This window comes from Megascapheus bottae, chromosome 30, assembly GCF_031878675.1.
Source record: "Megascapheus bottae isolate mThoBot1 chromosome 30, mThoBot2.hap1, whole genome shotgun sequence".
Classification (NCBI taxonomy): Eukaryota; Metazoa; Chordata; class Mammalia; order Rodentia; family Geomyidae; genus Megascapheus; species Megascapheus bottae.
The window spans coordinates 3,975,041-4,001,639 of NC_143538.1; the positions used below are offsets into that span (position 1 = coordinate 3,975,041).

A 26,599-nucleotide genomic window follows, 5' to 3' on the forward strand; every position below is an offset into this window, starting at 1 on the left:
GGGGAGGGCGGTGAAAGGGGCGGGGACGAGGAAGCTCCGGAGAGGAGCCATTTTGTGTCTAATGAATGCCGCGGCCAGATGCTCGCATCTGTCGAGCTGGGCTTTTCCCTCTCCACGCCCCCCCTCCACTCCTTCCCCTTTACCGTGTGCGCCTCACACGATTTATGTTTTTTATTTCGGTGGAATAAACGAGAGGAGGAACACGGCCGGGGCCGGCGGCCCGAGCGGGGCCTCCCGCACCGCTCCCCACCCCCCGCGTCCGAGCCTCGGAGCTCGGGCTCCTCATTAAGATGCAAACGCGAACCTAGGGCTCCTGATGCGGGGGGGGGGGGGGGGAATGCAGATCGCGGGGCGCGCGGCCGCTCGCGCGTGCTGGCCGCCGCCCCGGGGCGCGCGCCGCCCGGGGAGGGGGCGGGAGAGGGCCGGGGACCCCAGCGCCCCGCCGTCCGTGTCCTGATCTGACCCCAATCGCCGGGGAGCCGCGCTGTCCGCTGTGGGCAAACGGGCCCCGGGGTCTGGGGTCGGTGCGCCCGTGGGGAGGCCCGGAGCGTCTGCGTCCCCGGGGCGCGGAGGCGGGCGCCCCGCGTGGGGCTGGTGCAGCCTGGGGCCGGCCCAGTAAACCCAGTCGGAGCTCCGAGCTCCGAGGTCGCGGTCGGCTAGGCCCTGACCCCGTTCTGGTCTACAGTCCCTCGGGCCAGGAGCGTAGCCAGGAGCCCTTCCGGCTGGGCTGCGGCTGGGACGTCGCGGTCACCAACGGGGAAGGAACCCCGAGTGGGAGCCGGCCGCGTTCGGAGCCTGGGCGAGCGGGCAGCCGGGCCTCCATCTGTGCTGCCCGCCCAGCCAGACCTCAGCTTCCCCTCTCAGGCAGCCGCTGTTTACTTGGCTTTCGGTGAAGAAAGGCAAATGAACAAAGGAGTAAAGCTGAGGGGTAGAAGGGGGGGGCATGGAAGGGGCCAAGAAAGGGACCCCTCCACACCCCCAGTTCGGAGCAAGGCCGGAGGCAACTTTTGGGAACCACCATTTTTATCGGTCCTAAAATCTTCTGAAGTGAAAACAAAGTGACAAAGTGATTCTGTGTGTTTTATAGTAACCTAATTGGGCCGCTTTGCGGACCTAATGAGATTAGAGGGAGAACGGTTCGCCTCCACGGCAGAACAAACTGATACGTTACTACCAGCCACAGGTTTTGAGGATTGTACAGCTTGTCTTTTTTTTTCTTTCCTCTTTTGTTGTTATTCCTCTGTCTGCTCTTTCTCCCTCCCGCCAAATAATTATTTGCTAGCAGATCGTGGGAAAAGAAGTGGAGGGGAGGAAACGCAAAAAAAAAAAAAAAGAACCACCAGAAAACCTCTAGCAGTCCAGGCTTATAATATATATCTATTTATTATATGTCTTTCGGTTAATTCCTGATCTGAGGAGCGCTGTTTTTCACTCCCCTGCTAAAGTCACCAGCGGGTAGGGCCCTGATTGCTACTTTTCATGCATAGTTTTAGACACAAGAGGGCATTGTGACGTCGCGCCCGGCGGCAGCCAATCCGCGGCCGCGCTTCGCGGCCCCACGTGGGCGCCTCGCGCTCCCATTGGTCGGCTCCGGGAGAAGCTGCCACATTATTTTGTTACTTTTTAGTCCCTATTTGGAACTGCTCTCGCGGCAGTTCGGACCTCGTGCTCGTCCCCCGCGCCTGTCTGTGTGTGGTATCCGCAAGTCCCGGCCACTTTTTTTTTTTTTTTTTGGTGTGTGTGCTGGGGGCTCGTCGGGCCGCGTAAGAAGAACGCTAGGCTGAAGGGAAAGGAACAAGGAAGGAGAAGGAAGAAGCCACCGAGCTCCGGGTCTCGGCCGCGTCTCCTCCGTCCGCCGTCTCCAGCCCTGCTCGCTCCGAGGCAGCCGCGGCGGTGGCTCCGGGCGTCCCTCGTCGGAGACCCGAGCCGGGAGCAGCGAAGATCTCCGTTGGCCGAGGCCTCCCGTGCCCGCTTTGGAGTTAGGATGCCCGGGTGGTGGATTTGCACCCGCTGAGCCCGGAGTTGTTCCCCGGCCCTGGGAAGAAGGGCTGGCGGCGGCCAGAATCGCAGGCGCTCGTCTCCGAGGGGAGGCGGGTGTCGGGGCGTCCGCGTCGGGCTCCGGGCCTCACCCCCGCTCCCCTGCGGCTCCGCGCCGCCGCCTCGGAGTCCGCCCCCGGCCCCGCCGCCTCCGGGGTCGGACCCGCGCGCCCCGGATGCCCGGGGCGGTTTTGGAGATCTCCGCGTCCTGAGCGGCCTGGGACCCCGTGCCGGACTCGCCGGAGGGCCCACGATGTCCTCGCAGCTCCGGGCCCTGACGCCGTCGACGCAGCCGGGGGAGGGCGGCCGGCCGCAGCCCGCCGAGCCCTAGGCGCACAAAGCCCGCGTCCGCTGCCGGCCTCGGCGCCAGCCGGCGACTTTGCCGCCCGTTCCGCGGCTCTTTGTCTGCACTTGGGGCGGCCGCCCGGCTGTGGGACTTCCCAGCGAGAGCGGGCTGGGGGGGACCGGGGCCGAGCTCCCGGTTCCCCGGCCGGCCCCTGCTCGGGCTCGGCTCCCCGCTCCCCCGCGCCTCCCCGGCTCGGGCTCCCGGCGCCTCCCCGCCCTCGGAACCGCGACCCCTCCCTGCCATGTATCCGCAAGGCCGACATCCGGTGAGCACCGCACCGCGGGGTGAGCCCGGCCGGGCCGTGCGCCGCGGCCCCGCTCCTCCGGCTGCTCGGTGCCTGTACGGCGCCGCGCGTTTATGTGTGCGTGTAGTTGTTGGTGTGCGTGTGCTAGTGTGTGCGTGTCCTTGTGTGCATGCGTGTGCGCGCGCATGTGCGCGTGTGTGTACGTGTGCGTGTGTGTACGTGTGCGCAGTGCGCGCGCACACACAAAGGGGCGCCTCGGGGGGCGCCGTGGGGCTGGGGCGGCCTTGGTGGGGTGTGTGTGGGGTGCACCCCCTCCGGCTCCCTCTTCCCGAGCCTCCCCGCTCCCTCGGGCTTGGGAACTGGAGCCTGGGCCGCGGCGGGGAGGGGAGTGGGGGGGGGGTCGGACGTTCACCGTGAGGGTAGGAGAAACTTGCCGGGAAGGGTCGGGGCTTCGGGGTGGCATTTCCGGGGTGGGGGAGTCTGGACCGGGCAGCACGACTCATGTCCCCGCCTTCTCTCTGTCTTCTCCCCGGGCTCCAGGCTCCCCATCAACCCGGGCAGCCCGGATTTAAATTCACGGTGGCCGAGTCTTGTGACCGGATCAAAGACGAGTTCCAGTTCCTGCAAGCTCAGTATCACAGGTGAGGGGTGGGATGGGGGGGTCCCCCAGTGTGTGTGTGGAACCCCCCCCCCCCGACTCAGGGAAGTTTAGCATGGTTTAAGTCACCCCTGGTGTTGGGATAACGGGGTCCCCCTGGAGAGGGGACCAGGCCTCAGCGCCACCTCTGCCCTCACAGCCTCAAAGTGGAGTACGACAAGCTGGCCAACGAGAAGACAGAGATGCAGCGCCATTACGTGATGGTGAGAAGGCTGGAGGGCAAGGCGGGCAGGGCGGGCAGGGTGCAGGTCCCCGGAATCCAGCCCCTGGGCACTTGGGTCAGTGGGGACACCCACAGTTGGCTTCCCCTCCCTTCTGCTCCCCCTGCACCCATATCCAGGCCCAAGTCTCTGCCCTACTTCCTGAGCCTGTGATTTGTGTTTTGAAGTGTTTTTTTTTGGGGGGGGGGTGAGGAGGCAGGGGGCCCTACATAGGTGGGGTGGGGTAGGACCCATTGGCAAGGGGTTAGGATCTCCCAGACATGGTGGGGGGGGGTTGGTGGCAGTGTTTTCTTAGGCCTGGGAGCTTGCCTGTGGGGACCTAAGTGTCCTACTTCCCCCAGGGTGTGACCCTTGCTAGGGCTTTCTGAAAGCCCCTCCCCTCCTCAGGACTTCTGGGCAGTTGACACACCATCTTCCTATTTGGAAAGGGCCTGGAGGCACTTAGCCTCTCTCCACAGTGCTAGAGGACTGGGGTTTAGAGGGCTCTCTTGTGTCTACCACCTGGTTAAATCAGTGTGAACAGGGTCCCTGGCCCTAGAAGAAGCGTCACTCAGCTCCACACAGGCTGCTTTCAGGGATTGACCTAAAACTTTTGTGTTGTAAAAGTAATAATGTGTCCCAAAACCTCTCCAGAAAGGGGGTGGGGGCGGGAACCCAACAGATTTTTTTTAAAAACCAGGTGGATTTCCATGTTTGCTTATGGCATTTGTCTTTTGCTTTTAGTATTATGAAATGTCCTATGGCTTGAACATTGAAATGCACAAACAGGTAAGTGCTTTTTCTCTTGAAGGAATGTATTTCCCAGGGGATGCTCTCTGTTTCCCTCTGATTTTTCGGTTCCTCTGGTTTCTTGAGGCATCAAATGGTTCCAGCCCAGGTGTTGAGGGTTTTGCTGGTTGCTAGGATTCTGTTGAGGTTTTGAGCTTATGCAGCCAAGTCTGGGTTTTGGATCTTGGTAATGGATAAAAGATCAAAGAGAAAGTTGTACCTTGGGATCTGCTTTACAAACTAGAATCTAGAGTGGCAGGCTGCTTTCATCTGTGTTAATATAAAATTCTCAAGAGGAAATACTGGAGGGGTCTCTTTGACTTGGTGTCTCCATCTCTGCCTCTCTGTCTCAGTGTCTGCCTGTCTGTGTCCCTCAGTTTCTCCCCCCCTTCCCTTCTTTCTCTCTTTTACAAAAATGTGATGCCCTGCCTTGATAAGATTAAATTCAGGAGGAACTAAAAGCCAGGCTGAGCTGTTGAAATGCTAAGGGAATGAAGTCACTAGCAGCTTAATAGCATAAAAAGCCAGAGTGAAGTGTAGCTAGCCAGTGTCTTGTTGTACACACTTAGGAGACAGCTTCCTCATCACTTCCTAATTGAAGGTCGTGGTGTCCCCATTTCACAGAAGGAAGCTGAAGCTCCCTGGCCTGGCTTGGCCTTGAGGACAGCTTAGCCAAGGAAGCCTTGGAGACTGACTGAGCTGGCTGAGTGTTGAGCTCAGCTTTGAAATCTTGAAGTCAAACCAGTTTAGCTAGCTAGTGTAGTGCTCTCTGATGGATATGTAAGCTCCCTCCCGTTGTCACTCTTGTAATAACAGTCTACCTCAAACCGAGCAAATACAAACACTCTTTATCTGGGTGCCTATCAGTAACCAGTTCAGTGCGGGGGCTGGGCTGTGGGAGAGGCCTGTTTGTGTATTTGTGTTCTGAGGAGAGGCTGCCTATAATTTGGCTTGGCCATGATTAGCGGTGACTTGGCAGGGATAAATGGCACAGGCTGGCTGTTCTTTTTAACAATTGGTGTTCTTGAAATCTCAGAAGGCTGTTGACTCATTCTAGCCTTTGGTGACCGTGACTTGAATGGATTTTCTACTCTACATTAACAAGTCATTTACAAGGTTTAAATTTTGCTTTTTAAAAGGAGGAGGGCAGGACCCAGGGCAGGTGAGACAGGCAGGTGACCCTCCCTGGCCCCCTCCCTACCCTTTTCCCCCCGCCCCAGGGAAGGAGAAGAGATTCCTGTTTGCTCCAGTGACTTTGGACAGAGCCTTTTGAATCTGTAGTTTTGTGTCCCTCCGGAGTGGGGGTGGGGGGAGCCCCAGCCGTTGACTCTTGGGCGAAGGACAGCCAGAAAGGGGCCTGAGTTTATTGGGAAGCCAGCTTGTGACTTTCCGGCCGATTAGTTCCCTCGGAAGACACAGGAAGGCGGCCACAGTTCCACTGTTCTGTTCCCAGGAATAATAAATAGATACTGCTTTTGATGTAAAGTTTCTCCTGGGAGAATATTATTAGATGGTAGTAGTTTCTGCCTCACGCTGGGCAGAACTGACCAGATCTGACTAGCCACAGGGAGAAATATAGATGAAAACTGAAAGGGGGAGGGGGAGGTGTCCCACATGTTTCAAGGACCTTGGGGTGTTACGCAAGGTCCCACTTCCTCCCTCCCCTCTCTCCCTTTCCTCTCCCCCGCCCCTGCTTAGTATATTGGGTGTGTTTAGAGAAGGTAATTGCACCCAGGTTTAAAATTTATAGCAGCAGTTATTCTAAGAGCTTTGTAATGAAGGTGTAATATGTCTTTGCATGTTGAGGTCTGTGTGGGCCAGGTCTCTCAAGTCTGGGGGTGTGGATAGCTCTTAGTCTCAGAAAGCCACCTTGGCTGGCCTGTGCTCTGGGCCCTTTGAAGGGTTAAATGTCCTGACTGGGTTGGCAGGACTGTCTGTGTACCCAGAGATGGAGCAGCTGTGTGAGTCTGGGATTTGTGGCCATTGTCCAAAACATCCTCTTAGGAGGAGCATGCCTGGGTTTGGCCACTTAAGAGTGGTTGTTGGGCGGGGCGGGGCGGGGCAGGGGGGGGGGATTCCAGTCCTTTTTATGGACAGGGGAAACTGAGGCACCAGGGAGGCAGATCCTGGACTCAGATCCCAATCTGGGCCTCCTGAAGCAGCCTTGCCTTTTTCTTCCAGCTGCCTTGAGTGATCTGGGGTGGGCGGGAAGAGCCTGCTGAAGGGACTGGAGAGGAGAGGAGAGAGGGGGTGGAGGAAACCTGACCTAATGACTCTGGCCACTCCTTAGGTGTGTGAGGAGGTTCTGCCTAGAGAAAACCCCACCACTAATTGTAGTGTGGGCCCTGAGTGCATCTGGAGGAGGGTGGTTAGGCCTGAGCAAACAAGTTTTATCAGCTGACCTGTTTAGCGGTTGACTTGGTGTTTTATCTGCAGGCACAATCAAGTGACTGGAGTGCTTGAATTATTCATGCAGTGTCCTGCCCTCTAGACTTGACTGTTCGTGTGGTGTGATTAGATCTGCCTGGAACAAACAGGCTGGATGCTTCATCTCTGAGCACAGGGTGGGGGCAGGGCACAGGACAGCCTGTACTTTTTTTTCTTCTTCTTTTAAATACTAGAGAAGTGTGGTAGTCCTGAGTTTCTTGGGGTTATAAAGAAATGCTGATTAGCTGGGAGGGGGCCTTGCTTTTCTACCCAATGAGCCCCAAGTATTGACTGAGGTGCCTTAGGCACTGGAGGAGGATGGATACTCAATGGTCTGTGTCTCTGTCTCCCTCCATCCTTTTTCCAAGCTGTTAAGCCCCAGAGGAGTAATAAATGGTTTCTCCTCCTACTCTTCTGCCTCCCTCCTTAATTATGGCACAGCAGAGATTACAGAATCATAGGCCTGGCCTGGAACTTGCAGAGGTCACTGTCTCTTTCAGGCTTCTCCTTCCAGGCCAAAGTGATTCAGTTAAAGCCAGGGGGGCCAGGGTAGGGGATGAAGAGATGACCTGTTGCTGTCATTTTCTGCCCTGCTTCTACCATGGCTCCCCAGATGACAGAACCAGTTCAGAAAAACAACCAGAGCTACTTAGGCAGTGCTTTGGCACTAGTACTGGAAGAGGCTGACCTCTTACCTTCTGCTGCAAGCACTGACGTGTGCAAAGCATGCTGAGATATAGGGATCTAGGGGCGGTGCTATACTCACATTTGCCTGCTTACCACTCAGCCCCACTTTGCATCTGGGTCTTGCTTGAAGCTTGATGAGCCCTTTGGCTTTTATCCGCACTTCCACACCTAAGTTACAGTTGAGGAAACTGAGGCATGGGAAAGGAGGAGAGAAGTTGCCTAATGGATAGAAGGCCTTTCAGCCCCAGGGCTCTTTTTAGCAAGACTACAGATGCCCTGTCCTAACTTACACTGAAGATCTTGGTTTGTGCAGACTTCAATCCCTGCCACTTCTCTCCAGCTCTGTTATCTGCAGGATTTTGACAAAAGTCAGATTGTTTAACCCTATGGCTGAACCCTCTGTGTTCTCAGCCATATCCCAAAGGAAGAAGGGGGTGCAGGGCCTCATACTGGCAGGACTGGGCCTGTTTGTGAGTCTCTCTGCCACCCTGGTTTGCCCTGACCTGCCTGCCTGCCTGTTTGCTCTTCCTATGATCTTTTGCTGAGCACCTGCTTTGGCCATCTCAAGACTACTGAGCCCAGGACTGGCTCTTGCCATCTGTTCTGTCCTGTCCACCTGCAGGAAGGCCACCACCCCCTCAAGACCACCTACCGCCCCTTTCAGCCACCAGTGGACCCTTTAGCTGAGGGTGGCCTCCCGCGGTGTGGTTTCTTAGTTTCCTGGACATTTGCCCCTCTGGATGATGCTGACAGTGGGGCAGATGACTCCTTCCAATTGACAGAGTGGGGAAAGGCTGCTGAGCACTGGATGCTTTTTCTTTTCTGTACTGGAACTGAGACTTGAACTTGAGCCTGACTTGAACTTGTTATGTCCTTACTGAGGCTTGAACTTAGGACCTCATGCTCTTGCTTTTTGGCTGTAGGCTGGTATTCTTCTCAGTTCCCTGGAGTTCTGGAAGGGGGGGCAATTTCCTGGGGCCTTTATTTTATTTTGGCCAGTCCTGGGGCATGAACAGTGGCCCTGGGCCCTGTCCTTGAACATTGGCTTAACGCTAGTGTTCTACCACTTGAACCACAGCACCACTTCTGGCTTTTTGGTGGTTAAATGGAGACAGGAGCCCCTCGGACTAGCTTTGAATCTCAAGCCTCTGACTTTGGCCTCTTGAGTAGCTTGGATTACAGGCAGGAGCCACCAGTGCCCAAGGCGCTCTCCCTTCCCCCACCTTATTGTGGAAGGAAGAAGACATCCGTGGGATGAATTCCTCTTTTAGTATGCAAGAATGTTTTCCTGTCTCCTTATGTAAAATCCCGGGTCACTAGGAGCTGAAATGGTCTCTGTATTCTTCCTCCTCCAGTTGGGGGGGGCAGGGGTAGAAGCTGGTGCTGTGGCAAGGGGACAGGGAGGGACTCAATAGACATTGGGTTCCTCACTCAGAGGTAGTGGCTGGCTGAGCCCCAGTTCTGTGTAGGAAGTGGGGTTTCAAGCAAGTGCAAACTGCTGGTCTGCAGTATCCTCATCAGTGAAATGTTGTGTGTGGGGGGCTTGGATTCAGTCCCCAAAATGGTTATTGGGAGGACAGAGGTGAATCACCCAAATAGGTAGAATAAGTCTCCTGGGATTTGGGGGCATTGGTGATGGAGAGAGGTGACCTTTGACCTGCCTTCTCCCTACTTGGAAAAGGAGGGAAATCAGGCTAGAGAAAGGAGGGACCAGGCCAGAGAAGGGATCCCCCCCTGGTGACATCCCCCACCCCCTCCAAAGCTGAGGAAGCCACCATGTTCTCTGAAGTGGCCTGAGGCAGGGATGGAGTGAGGTGGTGACATTTTGAAGCCCCAGCTGTCTCTGAGGCCTCTGTCCTCACTTCCACCTCTCACCACGTCACCCTGCCAGGGCCCCTTGTCTCTTTGTGGCTTTCCAGGGCTGGCCTCAGTCCATCTGCTGCGTGCTGGGACGGGCGGGAGGGGGGGGTACCCTGGCGGGTGTCTGTGTCCCCCCCCCCCCTTTCTGTAGTAATATGCCGGCTTGAACTTTATCCCACCAGAGTGGCCTGGTCTCCTGGTCTCATCCTGGTAATTCCCTAATGACTGGGTCTGGCTGGCCCTTCCCCCAGGTTTAATTCCCATCCGCCCGGGCTCTCCACTTCACTATTAATGATAGCAGCCAGTAAAATAGCTTTCAACACGCCATTGACAGTCGGGCTTAAGAGCTCACTTGAAGCGGTGCTAGACGGCTGGAAGCACCCATAATTGTGTGCAGAGCGAAGGCCTGCTCAAGGGCCTTGTTTTTATATGCTTAAAGGCACAATATCTTGTTTTCAACAAATGTTCTCCCAGACACTTGCAAGGGGCTTTCTTCCTTTCTCCCTTTCCTCTTCCTGCTTGGCTGCTTTTTTTTTTTTTTTTTTTTTTTTTTTTGTCTCTTTCTCTTGCCTTTCAAAGGTGATATTCCATTCCCCAGCGGTTGGGGCTTGGGGCTGCCCCCTGCCTCCATCTGTCTGATTTGTGTGCGTGTATGTGTGTTCATGTGCCAGTCCTGGCTTTTGAACTCAGGGCCTGGATGTTGATCTTAAGGTTTTGGGGCTCCAGGCTGGTGCTGTATCATTGGAGCTACAGTAAATTCTACTTCCAGCTTTCTGATAGAGAGAAGCATCTCATAAACTTCTTTGCCCCTAATTCCTCCTGGGGTTGGCTTTGAAACATCGTGACCCCCAGATCTCAGCCTCCTGAGCAGCTGGGATTATAGGTGTGAGCCCCTGGCGTCCGGTTGTAAGGTAGATGATACTCTGCGGGGTACAGCCTTTCCTGGCTGAGTGTCTGTGCTCTGTGATGGAGGAGTCTGTGTTCTCAGCAGCCCTGACTTTGAGTTCTTTGTCTGCAGAAGATGTTACTCATTGAGCCCAGAGGGCAGGGGTCTGGGCTGTGGGAATTGGGGTTGTGGGGCTGTGTGGTTAGGCAGGGGTGGCCATGATGGGATGTGGGGAGCAGGTCAGTATGTGTTATCACATGGGTGCTATCCTGGTCAGCTTCCAGGAAGAAGTGGACGCTGGGCCCAGTCTCCTTAGCTGGAAACCATGAGGGTAGGTGGCGCAGGACCTCAGTGAGGTCCTGCCAGGCAGGGCTTTGTCAGTCGTGTCTCTGCCAGGTTTGGAGAAGTCAGGGATCCTCTTTGCTTTACCAAAGCTGGCACCCCATTGAGGGTTCCCCTTGGCCAGTGGGAGCAGGGCTAACCTGTGGGAAGGGTAGGATGAAGCCCTGGAATCCCAAAAGCCAGCTGCTCTGGCAGGAGGTATGGTCCCTCCCCACACTCTCCCCTGCCAGGTGTGAGGGATCCACTTTGCACTTTCTGTAATCCAAGGGGGATTACAGGAAGTGGCTGACAAATGCGACCTTGCAAACAGTTCATGGTGTCCTCGAGACCTGGGAGTGGAATTGGTCTTCTCAGTTTGGGTGTGCAAGACGGGTAGAGGGGCCCGGCTGGCCTCCGTAGGCCGCTGGGGGCCCAGGTGCTTTTGTGTTTAGTTGCTGGCCCTTCCTGACAGAGTTTATAGACCCTCTATGGAAGGATTATTTATGCTGTGGAAGTTTTCTGACTGTGAGATGGCCTGCCCCTGGGCTGTTAGTTTCAAGTTGTGGATGGAAGGCTATACCCAGTGGTTTTGGGGGGTCTGAACTCTGTATATCACTTAGCATTCAATGTCTTTCCCCTGCTTGCATCTCTAGGGGACCACAGCCTGTCAGTACTGAGGGTCTATGGCTATTACTATCCAATCCCTGTAACAGCAGACCTTAGTTGATGCTCGCTATCTCAAATACGCCTGTGCCAAGGGGATTTATCCTATGACATGGCCCAACTTCTCGAGGAAAGAGGCATGCTGACATCCCACAAATCTCAAGGTTTCCTCTTTTGCTACGTGACCCCCGGCTGCTCCTGACCCTCAAGTTTCATCCATAAAATGAGAGGTTGGATTGAAGGTGTTCTCTGAGAGGAGGTGGGCCAGAAGAAAAGATAGCAGGAGACAGGTTTCTAAATAACCTGCCTTGATCTACATGGCTTCCGAAACGCAGCAACTTCTGCAGTCCTTATTTAGGGAAAGCATTCTCTGGTTCTGCACGTGTGTGTGGTGTGTGTGTGTGTGTACTGGGGCTTGAACTCGGGCCCAGGCATTGTTCCCGTCAAGACTGGTGCTCTATTTTGAACCACAACTCTACTCTCAGATTTTTTTTTTTTGTGGTTCATTGGTAATGAGTTGCAGGGACTTTTCCTGTTCTTGCTTGCCTTGAACCTCAGTCCTCAGCTAGGATTTACACGGATGTCTGGCGGCAAGCTCCCTTTTCTAACTGGAGAGAGAGAGAGAGATGTGTTCTGTGGTTGTGAGTTGAGGGTGGCTGGGTGGGTCAGTGTTTTCTCTGCTGGATTTCACCTAGTGTTCCCAAAGCACCCTGTCCTTAGATGTCCCCTCCCTCCTTTCATTTGTAGCCCTGACCTGACCCCCAGAATTTAACGAGCAACCTTCAAGAACTGCACTGTGACTCTCACAGCCTTTAGCGTGCTGGGGAGATTTGCATAATGCTCCAAGGGGGATTAGGTTGGGAGGGGGGAGTTGCCATGGCAACCCCTCAGGGATGAATTGAGGATTTTTTTTTCCCCCTCTTGGCAGGAGTTGGCCAGTGGAGTCTAGGAAGGTGGGGGAGAGAGGGAAGGGGTTTCTCTGAGGGGGTAGGGTGGGAGGGTTGGGGAGAGGGGGCTCCTGGAATGAATGGCCAGTGGGAGGGGAAGGTGTCCTATGAAAAGCTTGCCCTGTTCCCTTCCTGCAAGCAAGCTCTATGAGAACCCCCCCCCCAATACACATAAATTGAGGCGGGCGGGGTGGGGGGGAGCCAAGCTGAGTGTAATGTGTTTGGGAACCGAGAAATTAAAGTGAACAAATATTTAAAGATTATTGGATCTTGTTAACAGGGAGCCCGGTGGATGGGAGACTGAGAATGTGAGAAAGTCTTAAGAGTCTGAGAGAAGTGGCAGCGGCGGTGGCTGTGGTGGTGGTGGTGTCGTGGTTGGCAGCGGAGTGGTGGGTGGGTAGGGGAGCAAATGTGGGTATCAGCCAGGCTTGGTCCCCCCGCTCCTTCCTGGAGAATGGGGTGTGCCTCTGCCATCTTGCAGGGGGCCCCCAGAGCAGAGGGCTCTGTGTCCTCACCCCCTGGCTCCTCGCTGGGGCATATCTTTCTCCATGGTTGAAGCAGACCCCACCAAAAGGTACAAAGGTTGGCACACAAGGTGCCATCCAGGGCATCCCGAGTCCCAGGAGGGCTAAGGCATGAAGAATTCAGCAAGCCTTCCTCTGCAGGCATGCAACTTTAATAATGATGTGGCAGTTGTCTGCAATCTGATCAATAGGTCAATGCTGGAGGATGACCCCTCATCCAGCCCTGAAACCCACCCCCTCCATAGCTGGAGTTTTGTCTGCCCTGCCATGGTGGATGGGGCCTGAGAATCCCTCACCCTCACCCTAGCTCATCATACTTGATCACTGACAGGCTGTTTAGAATTGCCCAGGAAAGAACACTGGAATCACTTTGAGTTAAAATGACCCCAGACAACATTTTTCTGGAATCTTCCAGGCATTTGGTGCCTGGTTGGCGGTAGTGTCTGGGAACATGGCAGGAAGGGAGCTCATTATAAAACCCCTGAACCCCAACCCCTCCCGCATCTCTGGTTTTAGTTCACAATGAAGCAGATTCTCTAGCTGCCAGTGGTCACACCTGTAATCCTAGCTACCCAGGAGGCTACCAAGATCTGGACGATTGCAGTTCAAAGCCAGCCATGGGCAAAAAACCTTGGTCATTCCACCTCCACAATATCCAGCAAAAAGCAGAGCTGGAGGCTTGGCTCAAGTAGTAGAGTGCCAATGGAGCAGGCCCTGAGTTTAAATCCCAGTGACCCCCCCCTGCCCCCCAAATGCAGCAGACATACTTCCTCTACACACACTGGAGTTGTCAGGGAACCAGGTAAAAATCCAAATTCTAAGACAACCACCCCAGACAACACAGGATTCCAGAGGTGTATCTTGAGTCACAGAGCCCCGAGCCTATTTTCCTGGCATGTTAGACCTAGCTGGGATGGGAACCATCTGTGCCCTGTGGCTTCTTCCTCTTTCATCCTTCCTTAGAGGCAGGAGCCCTTAGCAAGGGGCGTGGCTTGCCCCCAGCCTGACATGGAAGTGCTTCTAGCTAAGAGAAGATGGGCTTCCGTGAGTGTGGGGGTGACAAACATGGCATTACTACTCTTGCCTGGAGAGGTGGGAAGTTAGGTGCAACTTGGTTGCTGGACAGACAGGCATGATCTATGCTGAGAATGTAGGACCTTAGCCCTGGCTCAAGACTGGGGCTCTCCTGCTCAAGCTGTTACTTCCATTGCTAACTTTTTTGCTGGTACTTGAGTGACAATCACATGGACTTTTCTGCCCCAGACTGGCTTTGAACTGGGATCTTCAGATCTCAGCCTTCCTGTGTAGCTGTGATGTCAGGCATGAGTCACTGGTGTCTGTCCCTGTGGTTCTTTTCAATTCATGCCATGGCCTGTTTTATGGAGCTGAATGGAGGGAGTTGGTAGCGAAGTTGAAATGTTTCTCAGCACAAGTCAACAAGCAATCCAGGAATGGGGCAGTCTGTTCTAGAGCAGGGGTGTGAACTGAATACATTACTGGCCTCTTGCCTTTTGCATGCATTTTGAAGCCCACAGGAGGTAAGTGATTTGCCTATGGCTGTCCTTGCCACCCATCCAGATAGTGGCTGAGCTGGGAGCAGAAACCAGGTCTTGTGTGTGGCTTTAGACTATAAGGCTTTTTTTTTTTTTTTTTTGCCCTTCCTTCCTGTTTGGAGCTGATGCTCAGAGGCTGTTTGAGTTGGATCAAATGCTATTTGGACAACTGGTCTAATCAGAAGTGCTGTCAATCGTTAACCTCAGCGATCATTTGTCTTTCAAAAAATATTTCTCTGAGCTCTCCCTCAAAACCCTCAAGTTGGCTGGGAATCATCGGATGAAGTTGCTTAATGAGTTGCTGAGCCTCAGTTTCCCCACCTGAGACATGGAGATTGTAATGGGTGTTTTCTCTGAGTGGGGGAGTAGGAGTTTTTAGGCTGTTATGAGTCTTAAGGATTGGCGGTCCTCAGATCCCAGGCTTTGGATGGAGTAGCTGGGATTACAGGCATGCGTTACCAATCTTGTTCAAGAGTAGCTCTCTTTGGCCATCTTCTAGGTACACAAGTATGTTTTGTCTGCCACCTCCTTCCTTTTTGGGCTTTCAGAGTGATTAGAGCCCCACTTCTGGGGCTCAGTACCAATGGGTAAGGGTCAGTTCCTGTGTTTTGTGGGAGATCAAGAAAGAAATGTTGAACATCACAGAATTACAGGTGGAGTGAGCATGCTTTTGCTATATCCATCCCTCTCTCTGCTCAGGACCTCAGGCCAGGAAGCTCTGGTTATTATAAGGATGAAGTGTAACCCTGGTTCCCCTACCTGAGCCATCTTGAGCATCAGGCACCCCCACCTGTGTTCAGCCCAGGAGAGGTGGCGCTCAGGCCACCTCCCAGCTATCTGGTGGTTCCTGTCTGTGGTGTTCTTCTATAGGCCATTGGCAGGGTCTGAGTCAGGACCTGCTCTTGGCTGAGCAGGAATCTAAGAGCTTCTGAGCCATTGAGCTGTGGCCTGGGTACCCATCCTTGCACTGGGTGTGCCTGGGCAAATCCCCTTTCCTCCTTCTCACTGCCTTGCCAGACACCCCTGTAGGGCAGGGGGTAGTCAGCTCCCCCTTGTTTCCTTCTATGAGTTGATACCTTGACCTGTTGACTAAAGGAAACAGACACCCTGACCTTTGATCTTTCGCCTAGAGGAAGTAGACCTGAGCATGCCGGGATAGACCTAGAGCTTGCCTCCTCTCCCTTAGGCCCAGTAGCCCCCTGGAGAGGTGACTGCAGGTAGTCTGGCCCAGATGCACCCCCTCACTGTTAATGAGCACCCCCTCATCTCAGTTGTAGTCAGCTAGGTCCCCCCACCCGTCCCCATGGAAGTTGTCTACCTAGAGGATCTGATCACCTGTTTAAAAACAAATAAACAACAACAAAAAAAGACAGGCATTTCCTGAGCGGGCCCCTCCAGGTTGGAGAGCCTGGTCACCGTGGGCCACAGCCATGGGACACAGGGTGATGAGAAAAGCCCTTCAGGTTCTTCAGTTCAAGGCCTGCTCCCTCGCTGTCTGTCTCTTGTTTCTCTCCTTGTGCTGGTCCTGGGGCTTGAACTTAGTCAGGGTTTGGACACTATCCCTAAGCTATTATTATTTATTTATTTATTTTTGCCGGTCCTGGGCTTGAGCTCAGGGCCTGAGCACTGTCCTTGGTTGGACTTTCTCAAGGCTCTACCACTTGAGCTTCAGCATCACTTCCAGCTTTTTCCTATGTATGTGGTACCGAGGAATCGAACCCAGGTCTTCATGCATGCTAGGCAAGCTCTACCACTAGGCCAAACTCCCCGTCCCCTTGAGCTCTTTTTTGTACGAGGCTGGCACTCTACTACTTGAGCCACAGCACCACTTGTGGCTTTTTCTGAGTAGTTTATTGGAGATAAAAGTCTCTCTGGTTTTCCTACATGAGCTGGCTTCGAGCAGATCCTCAGATCTCATCCTCCTGAGTAGATAGGATTACAGGTGTAATTTACCAGTGCCCAGCCTGCTCTCATCCTCTCTCCTACCCTCCCTCTCTATCTCTCTCTTCCTATTTCCTTCTACCTTCCCTCCCTTCCTTCTTTTCTGCTCTCCAATGCAGAAGTGTCATCTTTCCTGGAGGGGGGAGAGGGGGAAGCTGGCCATGAGAATTTTCCCCAGAGGCCCAGGCCAATTTGATGACAGTGTCTCACGGCTGGATTTCCCATCCGGGATCATTTGGGTGTACACTCACCACAGATTGCTTCAGGACCTTCTGTCCATTGTCATGGTTTTGTCTGGGAAAGATAGCTGTGTGCTGAGGGCAGCTTTGATGTCAGCTCTGGGACACTGCCCGGGTGCTCAGGACTCCAGTGAGATTGGAAGACTGATTTCCAGAGAGCTCTGAGAAACAATGAAGTTTTCCCCCAAAGCAGTTTATTCTGGACATCTAGGAGGGCTCCCTATGTGTGCTGGGTGAGTGGGGGGGGGCTTCAAGACCCCATGTTGCCCCTTGCAGGCCAGATGGCACATGTATGGGAGGGATGAGTGAACACGAGAGGCTGAGAGGGAGGCCTGAATTACTCCAGTGAGGCTTGTTCCAGGCGACTCTGCTGTCTCTATCCAATGGAGCCCTGTCGCTTTACCAAACTGTCTTTCTGTCTTGCTTTTCTGGGGTACGGGGTAGCCCGGATTTAATGGGGTGCTGGGGGAAGGGGATCCCATCCATGGATGATCTGAATTGAAAGGGGAAGTGTTGGAGAGCCACACTGGAGAAGGGCGGGGCTTCTAGGCCCCTCAGCTTACCCTTGAACTTGTGACTGGGCGTGTTATCTATTAACTATACCAGCCTCACATGGTCTTTTTTTTTTCTGTTTTCTTTCCCCTCTGCAGACAGAGATTGCAAAGAGACTGAACACCATTTTAGCCCAGATCATGCCTTTCCTATCACAGGAGGTAAGGAGCCTTTTCTTCATGGTCTTTTCCCCCCTCCCCCCTGCCCCCGCCCTTGCCCCGCCCCGCCCCCACCCTGCCCTGTGGCTGTGTCTGACATGGCCCTGTTTCCCCCAGCATCAGCAGCAGGTGGCTCAGGCAGTGGAACGCGCCAAGCAGGTCACCATGACGGAGCTGAATGCCATCATTGGGGTACGTGGAATCCCCAGTCTGCCATTCACCGTGTGTATAGCCCTTGAATTCCTCTCACGGGCCCGAAGCAGAGATAGACCTTGACTTTGGCTGGCCTCAAAGAATGGCACCCCTCACTTGCCCATCGCCCTAAGCATCCTGGGGCCCTGTATCTATTTGGTGGGTCTCCCAGATGCCAGGCATGAGTGGAGTCCATCTCTTAACCCTCATTTATTGTCCCTGTCCTGGGCCATTGAAGTGTGGGGGTGCTGGGTCGCCCCAACCCAGGCTGGCTGGCCCTCCTCTGGCCTCCTGACCTCTCTGGGCCTCCTGTTCCCTCCCTCTAGTGGTCTGCCCTTCTTTGGCTGCCCAGATCAGAGCTGTCTCTGTTTCACCATGTGTGTGTGCTGTGCTGCGGAGTTGTGGGTTGCAGCTTTCTTACCTATTCCTATGAATTCAAGGGTGTGTTGGGGGGGGCCCTAGACATCACCCAGATTTCTGAAAGTCTCATCCCAGCCATGTACAGAACACACGGCGCCCTGCAGGGCCCATGGCTGCCTCACCAGCTGACTCATCCCTGCCCCTCTGTGTTTGTTTGGCTGTGACAGGGTCTCACTGTGTAGCTCAGGCTGTCCTTGAACTTGTGACTCACAGCCTTCCCAGTGCAGGGCTTATAGAAGTGCTACCGTACCTGGCCAACTTTGGGATTTAGGTAGGCCTGTTGTATTCCTGCGAAGCAAAGAGTATTGGTTGTTTATATAACATTTTTTTTTCTGTGATGTTGGCCTATATAGTCTGTCCATCTTTCATCCCTAAACTGAGTGAAGTAGGAAGGACCCATTTTACGACTGCCCAAAGGAGCCTGTGGACACACTCAGAGCTCTGTTCCATGGGCTGGGCATGGGGCTCCAGATCTTTTTCTGTGGGCTGGATAGTAAGGTCAAGGTCTGCTCCATGGAAGGAGGACCTGAAGTCTGCCTCCTGCTCATAAACCAGGGCTCAGATGTGAGTCCTAGCCATGGGACTTCATCTCCAGACCTCACTCTGCAGAAAGGGTCTAAGGACACTGGGATTCCTCCCTCTGTCCCACTGGGAGGACCCAGTGGTCACAGGTGTTTCCTGGGGGCGCTGTTGGGGCTGCCATGAGGGGCAGAACCAAGCCATCCTGAGTCCTGGTGGGGTGGGGATAGGGGACCTTGCCTACCCTGTGGGGTGGGAGCATAAGAAAGTTGAGTTCTTTTTTTTTTTGGCCAGTCCTGGGCCTTGAACTCAGGGCCTGGGCACTGTCCTTGGGCTTTCTCAAGGCTAGAGCTCTACCACTTGAGCCACAGCACCATTTCTCTGTATGTGGTACCGAGGAATCAAACCTGGGTCTTTGTGTATGCTAGGCAAGCACTCTACCACTAGGCCAAACTCCCAGTCCAAGAAAGTTGAGTTTTATTTGTTCATTTTTTGTGCTGGTCCTAAGGCTTGAACCCAGGGTTTCCGTGCTTGCCCCAAGCCTTTTTGTTTGCTCAAAGCTTGCACTCCACCTCTTGTACCACAGCTCCACTTCTGTAATGGTTGCTGACCTATTGTAACTAAGAGTCTCATGGGCTTTCCTGCCTGGGCCAGCTTTGAGTGGTGATCGTCAGATCTCACCTCCCGTAGAGCCTGAGCCACTGGTGCTGGGCTACGAGGAGAGGTTTGGTGCTGGAGAGGGGAGACCATTCTACTGTGATGCTGAGTATCTCCAGACCTCGTCTAGTCACGGTTCTTCACCTGTGACACTCTAGGTTTGGGGCCAGCTCTTTTCTGTCCTGTGCATTTCAGGATATAGTAGCATGCCTTGCCTGGCCCCACTAGCTGCCAGCACCCGCATGTAGACACATGGCACCCCCTTACTGCACCAGAAGAGCCTGATTAGGGTTTGGGATTATTGAGGTGGTGGAAGGCCATTGGATTGGTCTTTTTCTGTGGGGTGGGAAGAAAGAGAGGAAGAGGAGAATGATGACGTATCACTGAGTACAGATAGATGGTGCTGAGGTCTGGTTCTGGCACTGGTTCCGGCTCCCTTCTTCCAGCCCTGGGAACCCGTTCTCCATCTCTGCATGGAGATAACACGGGTGGTTGTGAGCTTCAAAAGCTATTATTAAGCCCGGAAAAAGTTTAGTTGTGTGTGGAGCCCTGGGGACCGCTGAGCTGTGTGAAAGAGAATAATTGGAGCCCTGGGCTGGCTCCATCCCTGAGGGAGGATATGTTTGTCCTGAATTCTGTGTCTTTGCTGCTGCTTTTGGGAGCTCGGGGCCAGGGGTTCGTGGTTATCCTGAATAAACCATCTGGAGCTTCAAGAACGAAGCGTACTCTCTGCCGCCTCTTGTGAGTGGATGCGTCATCTCTGGGGCCCTGGCGTGGAGGACAAAGGACCACGTGCACCCCAGGGGACCCATCGGGGATGTGTTTATGTTCTGACATGAAGAGCTCAGGAAGAAGCAGCCAAAGGGCACCCTGCATCCTCCCCGCCACCCCCACCAGTTTTGGGGGTGAGGGAGCCTGGTTGACATCTTTTGGGATATGGATGGAGAAGGGCCCGTCCTGGGAGAAATCCGGGGAAGCTGGAGACAGCTGGCTTCAGATTGTTTGATGGTGGTGCCACAGAAACCTGTCACCTTCCCATTGGGTTCAAGTCCCTCATGCCTTCAAAACAGCTGGATGTGTGGCGGGCAGAAAAACAGTGGGAACATGGCTGTACCGGGTCTGTCTGCCTGCCTCCCTCCCAGACCTGGAGCAGTGATGATCACCAGTCATTTCAGCGTGACCCGGCAGAGCAAGGCAGGAGAGAGACACTTCATTTGGTGATGGAAGATCCACATGTTTGCGATGCTAACGCAAAGGTCTTGGGAGCCATTGTTTGTTGAGCAGCTACTGTAGCTGCTTCTACCTGGATTCTACTGCTGGCTCGTGTCTGGGTGGGGGCAGAGCCAGGCTCCCTCCTTCACTGATGCGTCCTGTCTACCCTCCTCTGCTCCAGCCTCAGAGACCAGCAATCACCAGGCACCTTTGCACAGAGCTCTCTGGATTTATTTTCTATACTCTCCATTTATACCTTTTGCTTGTTCATCCAGAAAACAGATTCAGGAAACATGCCAGGATCGTGAGAGCCACTGGCACGGATAAGATCAGGGCCCCCATCTTTCTGGAATTCACAAGTTGTCAAGCCTGCCTGAATGGTTTTATGGAGCATTCGTGGCTCGCCATGTGACCCTGGGATGGCCGGATGACAGGAGCGCCAGTCTCCTGGAGAGGTCCGCTGACCTCTCGGGGACTCATGGTGGATAAAGGCTAGAGCTGGAAGACCCACCTCCAGCTATCTTGCTCCTCCAGCATCTGAGCTGTTAGCACTCTTAGAAATTACAGGCCCACCGTCTAACCAGGGAGTTGGCAGTGGAGGGTACACTGTCTCCTCTAGAATGGTCTCCCTTGGGTACCATTGGGCCATGAACTCGGTATGGAGACCCTGAATTATTTATGGGAGGTGTTCACCTCATCTGGTGCCAGCAGAGCTACGTCTTGGGTGCCATCTTGCTCTCCTCCTTCTATGTCTTCCTCACCATCTTTCCGGCTCTCCATTGTGACACTGGACTGTATACTTTCGTCTCTGGGGATTTTACTAAACTGTTGCCAGCCGCAGCATTCAGGAACTCTTCCCAGCAATGGCTTTAGAAGTAGAATGGGACCCGTGGGAGACTGAGAGAGACTGTGACTGCTCCCGGAATCTGGAAGAGTCATACGGTCCAACCACAACAAGAAATACTCAACAGGTCCCGACTCCAAAGGACAGCTGGATTTCTCCTGAACATTTCACTTAAAATCAAGTTGACCAGCAGCTTGGCTAACGAGCCCGTCTGTATGGATATGGCATTTGAAACATGTCCCTTCTCATATAGGAAAACCCAGGCAGAGGCATTGGAATCTTGTAGGGTGAGGCTGGAGGGTTATGGTGCTTGTGGTTTACCCCTAGCTACTCAGGAGGCTGGGATCTGATGATCGTAGTTAAAGTCAGCCAGGGCAGGAAAGTCCATGAGAGTCTTATCTCGAATAAACCAGCAAAGCCAGAAGTAAGCTATGGTTCAAGTGGTAGAGTGTTAGCCTTGAATGAAGAGAGGAGAAATTGCAAATAAGCCCCCACTGGGCTCCTTGGCCAGAAAGCTGCAGGGTACCTTGGGCTCTTACAATGCCAGCTCCTAGAGCTGCTGTGGCTTAGTAGACTTGGAAGTGGAGCCAGTTTAGTAGTTTACACAGTTCAGTGGAGAGGAACTTGACCCTTGACCAAACACCACAGTTCTCCTCAAGTCCTGTTGTCAGAATTGACAGACATGTCATGGTTGACTTGCTAGGGGGAGGGGGGTCCCTCATCATGCTGGGGTCTTTGCTGTCACCCTGCCAGCTCCTCTTGCCTGGATTGCTTCTTAGGAATACCTCCACTTCAGGTGGGAGTTGTCACATTTGAATCCGGACCCCATCGCTTCTTTGGCTGAGTCATTCATCTGTACCCAAAGCAGGCAGGCATCTGTTGAGTCTTAGATGCCTTCTCTTGAACTGGCTAGGAACAGGCACAGGCCTTGCCATCACTGGGGCATTCTGGGACATCCTGATCCTGGTGGTTTGGGGGAAGAGATGTCAGATTGTTAGAACAGCTGGGAACCTGTGGTTGCCACCCTCCTGTGAGAGTAAGTGGCCATTTCCCTTTCCCTTCCAGCACTCGTTTGTCTTACTCTACTATCAGCGACTGAGACTCAGAGGGTACTGAGATGCACCAGCCCAAGGCCACCTGGCCTGTAAGGTCTAAAGCTGGGGCTCAGGCCCTGCCCTATCCAGTCCTGATGGGTCTGTTTTTCCTGATGGCCCTGTTTTCTGTTGACTGGCTCATCTTGCTTCTGGCATTTTCCTACTCATAGCTCTCTCGATCCCAGCTCTTTTAAGCCAGTCCTGGGGTTGGGGTAATGTAACCCCTCCCCCCAAGGTTACAAGGTTACTTTTGTGGGGGGGAGTGGAAGGCCTGTATGCCTGGCCTAGAAGTTAAAGAGGGGCCCCCAGCTGCTGTGATGGTGGGTGTCTAAGGGCATGCACTGTGGATAGCGCAGTTCTGGACTGGCTGGAGGTGGGTAGGGTGGGATCCTGTGTCTGAAGTTCAGTCTGCTCCTGCCTGGCCTTTGAGTAAGTCATGCCTGTGGACTGAGCTGAGGGTAAGGTTTGGGGGTGTGTTTTCCCCGCTGCCTCCTCCCTGGAGGGGAGGGAAGGGGAGGGGAGGGAGGGGATAGGGCATTGATGGCCCTGTCTGTCGCCACCTCTGTTCTCACCATCACCTTCACCACAGCAGCAGCAGCTCCAGGCCCAGCACCTGTCCCATGCCACGCATGGCCCACCGGTTCAGCTGCCACCCCATCCGTCAGGTCTCCAGCCTCCTGGGATCCCCCCTGTGACAGGAGGCAGTGCCGGGTTGCTGGCCCTCGGTGCTCTGGGCAGCCAGGCCCACCTGGCTGTGAAGGATGAGAAGAGCCATCATGACCTGGAGCACAGAGGTGTGGCTCGGCTCGGGTTGGGTGGGCTGGCCTGGGGCTGGGGGAGCAGGTGTGGGGCAGGTACTACCTGTGTACCATGGGAACAGAGTGCATCCTCCTGCCAGAGGTTAACTAGAGATTGGGAGCCATCCATTGATCTTGAGGATCATAGTTCAAAGCCAGCCCAGGCAGGGAAGTCTGGAGCATTTGAATGAATCACCAAAAAGCTGAAAGTAGAGCTGTGGCTCAAGTGGTAGAGCACCAGCCTTGAGCAAAAGAAGCTTAGGGACAAGGGCCCAGGTCCTGAGTTCAAGCCCTAGGACCTGTACACATGCATGTGCATACACACACACACACGCACACACACACAGTGGGGAGAGTCAAGACAGTGCTTATGCCCTGCCCCCTACAAAGTGCCCCTACTCATCCCAGAAGACCTGGTTTTTCTAAATGTGTCATTCTCACCAGCACAGGCAGGGCACACAGACCGTCATCAGGCGAGTTGGCAGTGACTGTCTATAGTTTGCGGTGCCTCCTGCGTGCTGGCTGGGAGTGATGGTGAAGATGAGTCACTCCGTCACCCAGCCAGCCTTCCCATGGGGCCCAGGACACTGCAGGCTGAGGGGCGGGAAGAAGGGTCTGTATCTAGAAGAGAGGACTTGGCTCACTGGTGGACTCTGAGCAAGCATCTGCCTGTCCTGGAAGGAGCTGGAGGTCAAGCTTTGTGTCCCATGGTCGGTTGGTCTGTATTCAGCAGATCCATAGGGTGTGGGCTCCTGTGTCGCTAAACAGAGGTTTTGGCTTCTGGGCAATGAAATAGAATGGTGGTAATTAAAACACACACACACACACACTCACACACACACACACACACACACACAATCTACCCCACAATGTTCTTTTTTTGGTTATGGCTTGAATCCTGGGTATTGTTCCTGAGCTCTTCAGTTCAAGACTAACACCCTACCCTTGAGCCACAGCGCCACTTCTGATTTTCTGGTGATTAATTGGAGATAAGAGTCTCATGGACTTTTTAGTGCCCAGGCTGGCTTTGAACCGAGATCCTCAGATCTCAGTCTCCTGAGTAGCTAGGATTACAAGCGTGAGCTACTGTGCCTGGCCCAAATAATGTTCTTCTTAACTCCTAGTTTCCACTCTGGGCACTGGCATGGGGGCTGTGCTGGAGCTGGAGTATTTAATATCCCACACAGAGCCATTGTCACCTAATGGTGGCACAGACATTGTGAGCCAGGCCTTCTGACCCGTTGACATTGTGACGAATCACAAAACCAGCTGCGCTGAACTGACCGCTGTTGTTGTTCTTCTTTTTCTCTGGGGAATCACACGGACCTTGCTGCTGTCTATACTTCTTTCCCCAAAGAGAGAGACTCGAGTGCGGTGAGTGTGTGATTCTGGGTTCTGTGGGGTGGGCTTGGGAGTGGGGCCTGGTCTTGCTCTGAGCTGTGGGCCGGCACCAGTCTATGGGTTGTATAGTTGACCTTAGTCCAGGTCAGGGGGTGGGGGGGTGCGCTCTGTTCTGTCCTGTGGGTTGAAGCTGAGCATTGTGTTATTTGCTGGGCCTTCTCAGACCCAGTTTCTCTGTTGGGTCTGGTGGGAGGGGGTTGATTACGGTCATAAAACTGGGCCTACCATCACCTGTTGGTTGAGCTTGGCACTCCATTGTGGAAGTGCTTTTTCCCTCCAGGCTTGGCTAAATCGTCCCAGATTTCATGTCATAGGAAATGAGCAGCTAATCAGACCTGCCTCTTCCAAAGGGCTTTGTGGCATCACAGGACTGAGCCAGAGTTAAAGGACCCCAGGTGCCCCCACCCCTGGCAAAGCTTTTCTCCACCCTGTGTGGTAGATGCCTGCTTTCTGATCCCAGTGCCTTTTCCTTCAAAGGCCCGGGGCTTCTTCCTGTTGTGAGCTTTTTACTTGGCTTAAGAAAGTGCTAGCAAGCAGGCATGAAAGAGCCAGGCTGCGAATGTGTCGGCCAAGCTCTGAGATTTGTTGTAAATCTTTCTGATCGCACTGTGGCTCCAAGGTGGTTCTGCACCAGCGCGGCAGAGCCTGGATGAGAAAATCCTCCAGCGATTAGCAGAGCTGTTATTCCTCATTGCCGTCCTTGTGTCTGGGGCCATCTAATCTGTTAGGATGGCTTTGCTTATTACCTCCGTGTTATGTGGGACTTGGAAGGCCAGTTAACTAACCATCCCAGACAGCAGCCTTCATCCTATCTGCCCTCCCTTCTCCCAGGCTGAGGTTTCAAACCTCCCCATTAGCAGCAGGATTGCTGTGACTCCTCACCCAGCCTATGTGTTCAGAAATCCCGGTCTCCATTTGGACCCAGGCATGGCTCGGTAGTAAAGAACAGTCATTAGAGAGGAAGTTTGTCTGGATAGCAGTGTGTCTGTCTTGGACCTTCAGGCTTAGTTTTGGCCCCAGCTTTACGAGAAGGCTCCCACTCTTGGCCTCTCTGTTTCTTGTATGCATACTGTGGGAATTAGCCCTGCCCAGTTAGCTTTGTTTAAAAGCCACCCCCCAAAAAAAGAGAAAAATAGGGCCGGGAGTTTGGCCTAGTGGTTAAAGTGCTTGCCTAGCATGCATGAAGACCCGGGTTCGATTCCTCGGTACCACATATATAGAAAAAAGCTAGAAGTGGTGCTGAGGCTCAAGTGGTAGAGCTCTAGCCTTGAGAAAGTCCAAGGACAGTGATCAGGCCCTGAGCTCAAGCCCAGGACTGGCAAAAAAAAAAAAAAAAGAGAAAAATAAAAACAAGACTCCACAAGTGAGTGGGCATTTGAACCCCTATAAGTCTCTGGGTCTTTTACAGCATCCTCATTTCAGTTTGTTTTTGGCTCTGAGCCCCCTCCCCCCCCCCCCCCCCCCCCCCCCGCCGCCACCACTGGTGAAAGCTTAGAAGCCCAAGGGCTTCTCAAGAGCTAAGCCACCGACTTCCGTGCAGGGCACGGCAGAGGGGCACAAGGGGGTTGCTGCTCAAGGATGAATTAGGAATGAATCTGACCAGTCTGGGGGCAGGGCTGGGGCACTTGGGACAGGAGCTGAAGGCTGGGAGGGGGGAAGGGAGGGGGAGGGGGGTGTGGCGATGGTGATGTTGGCTGGTGTAGACTAGAATAATCGGCCTTTGGAAATCAGGTTGTCAACAGATGAGTGGAGAAGCAGGAAGGACAGAGCGGGAGGGAGACGGGTGGATGGGCTGGAAGCCGTCCCAGAGGGGTGAGTCTGGAGTCCAATTAGAGGTGGCTTCATTCATATTTCCTTGTGTAGCCCAAGCAATAAAAAATACTTAGTTTTTTGGCCGCCTGCCAGCCAGAGGCGGGCTGGATCGATGCCGCTAAATGCCTGACACGGCTCTCTGGTAGCAGGGAGGGTTTTCAGCCTGACTGCATGAGAAGAAAGAGCTTACTGTGCTCCCACCGCAGAGCTGCTGCACGCGGCCCCCCCCCCCCACTTTTCCCTCCCCTCCCTTCTCCCCATCCTCCCCTCCTTGCCTGTGAGGGGCAGGCAGCCCGGGGGCTGGAAGCATTTCTGCTTAGCACGAGGTGGCCACCCCCCATCGGAGGAAATGAAATGAAATGATGGTGATTTTTCTGCGGGTGCTTGCAACAGCTAATTGAATTGCGGCTGTGCACCACCCTTCCCTCCCCACCCCCCTTCTTTCTCTCTCTCTCTCTCTCTCTCTATCTCTCATATGCCCGGCTGTGGGCAAGATTGAGCTGCAGTCCCATTACCTCCATCTTTTCTTCAAGGCTTGATAACTCTGCCATTTTAATTTTGCTGCAAGGCAGAAACTTGACAGGGAAGGGCTGCCCAGAAACGGGCTTAAGAAAGGAAA

At 54.0% G+C, this 26,599-nt stretch overlaps 1 protein-coding gene across 9 annotated transcripts in view; it reads left to right on the forward strand.

Annotated features, from left to right (window-relative positions):
• The first annotated feature begins 1,597 nt into the window (after positions 1-1,597).
• The window catches only part of Tle3 (TLE family member 3, transcriptional corepressor), a 32,844-nt gene continuing 7,842 nt past the window's right edge, over positions 1,598-26,599 (forward strand). For 2 of the 9 annotated variants that reach the window (XM_090321392.1, XM_090321396.1), the window contains exons 1-8: positions 1,598-2,648; positions 3,168-3,268; positions 3,425-3,488; positions 4,230-4,274; positions 16,973-17,035; positions 17,150-17,224; positions 22,560-22,764; positions 24,125-24,141. In XM_090321392.1, coding sequence (XP_090177518.1) covers positions 2,625-2,648; positions 3,168-3,268; positions 3,425-3,488; positions 4,230-4,274; positions 16,973-17,035; positions 17,150-17,224; positions 22,560-22,764; positions 24,125-24,141 — 594 coding nt within the window. In that variant the 5' untranslated portion in view covers positions 1,598-2,624. Of the gene's footprint in view, positions 2,649-2,956; positions 3,047-3,167; positions 3,269-3,424; positions 3,489-4,229; positions 4,275-11,148; positions 11,283-16,972; positions 17,036-17,149; positions 17,225-22,559; positions 22,765-24,124; positions 24,142-26,599 lie in introns of those variants that run through there. The other 7 variants (XM_090321393.1, XM_090321397.1, XM_090321394.1 and 4 more) reach the window with 5 other exon arrangements.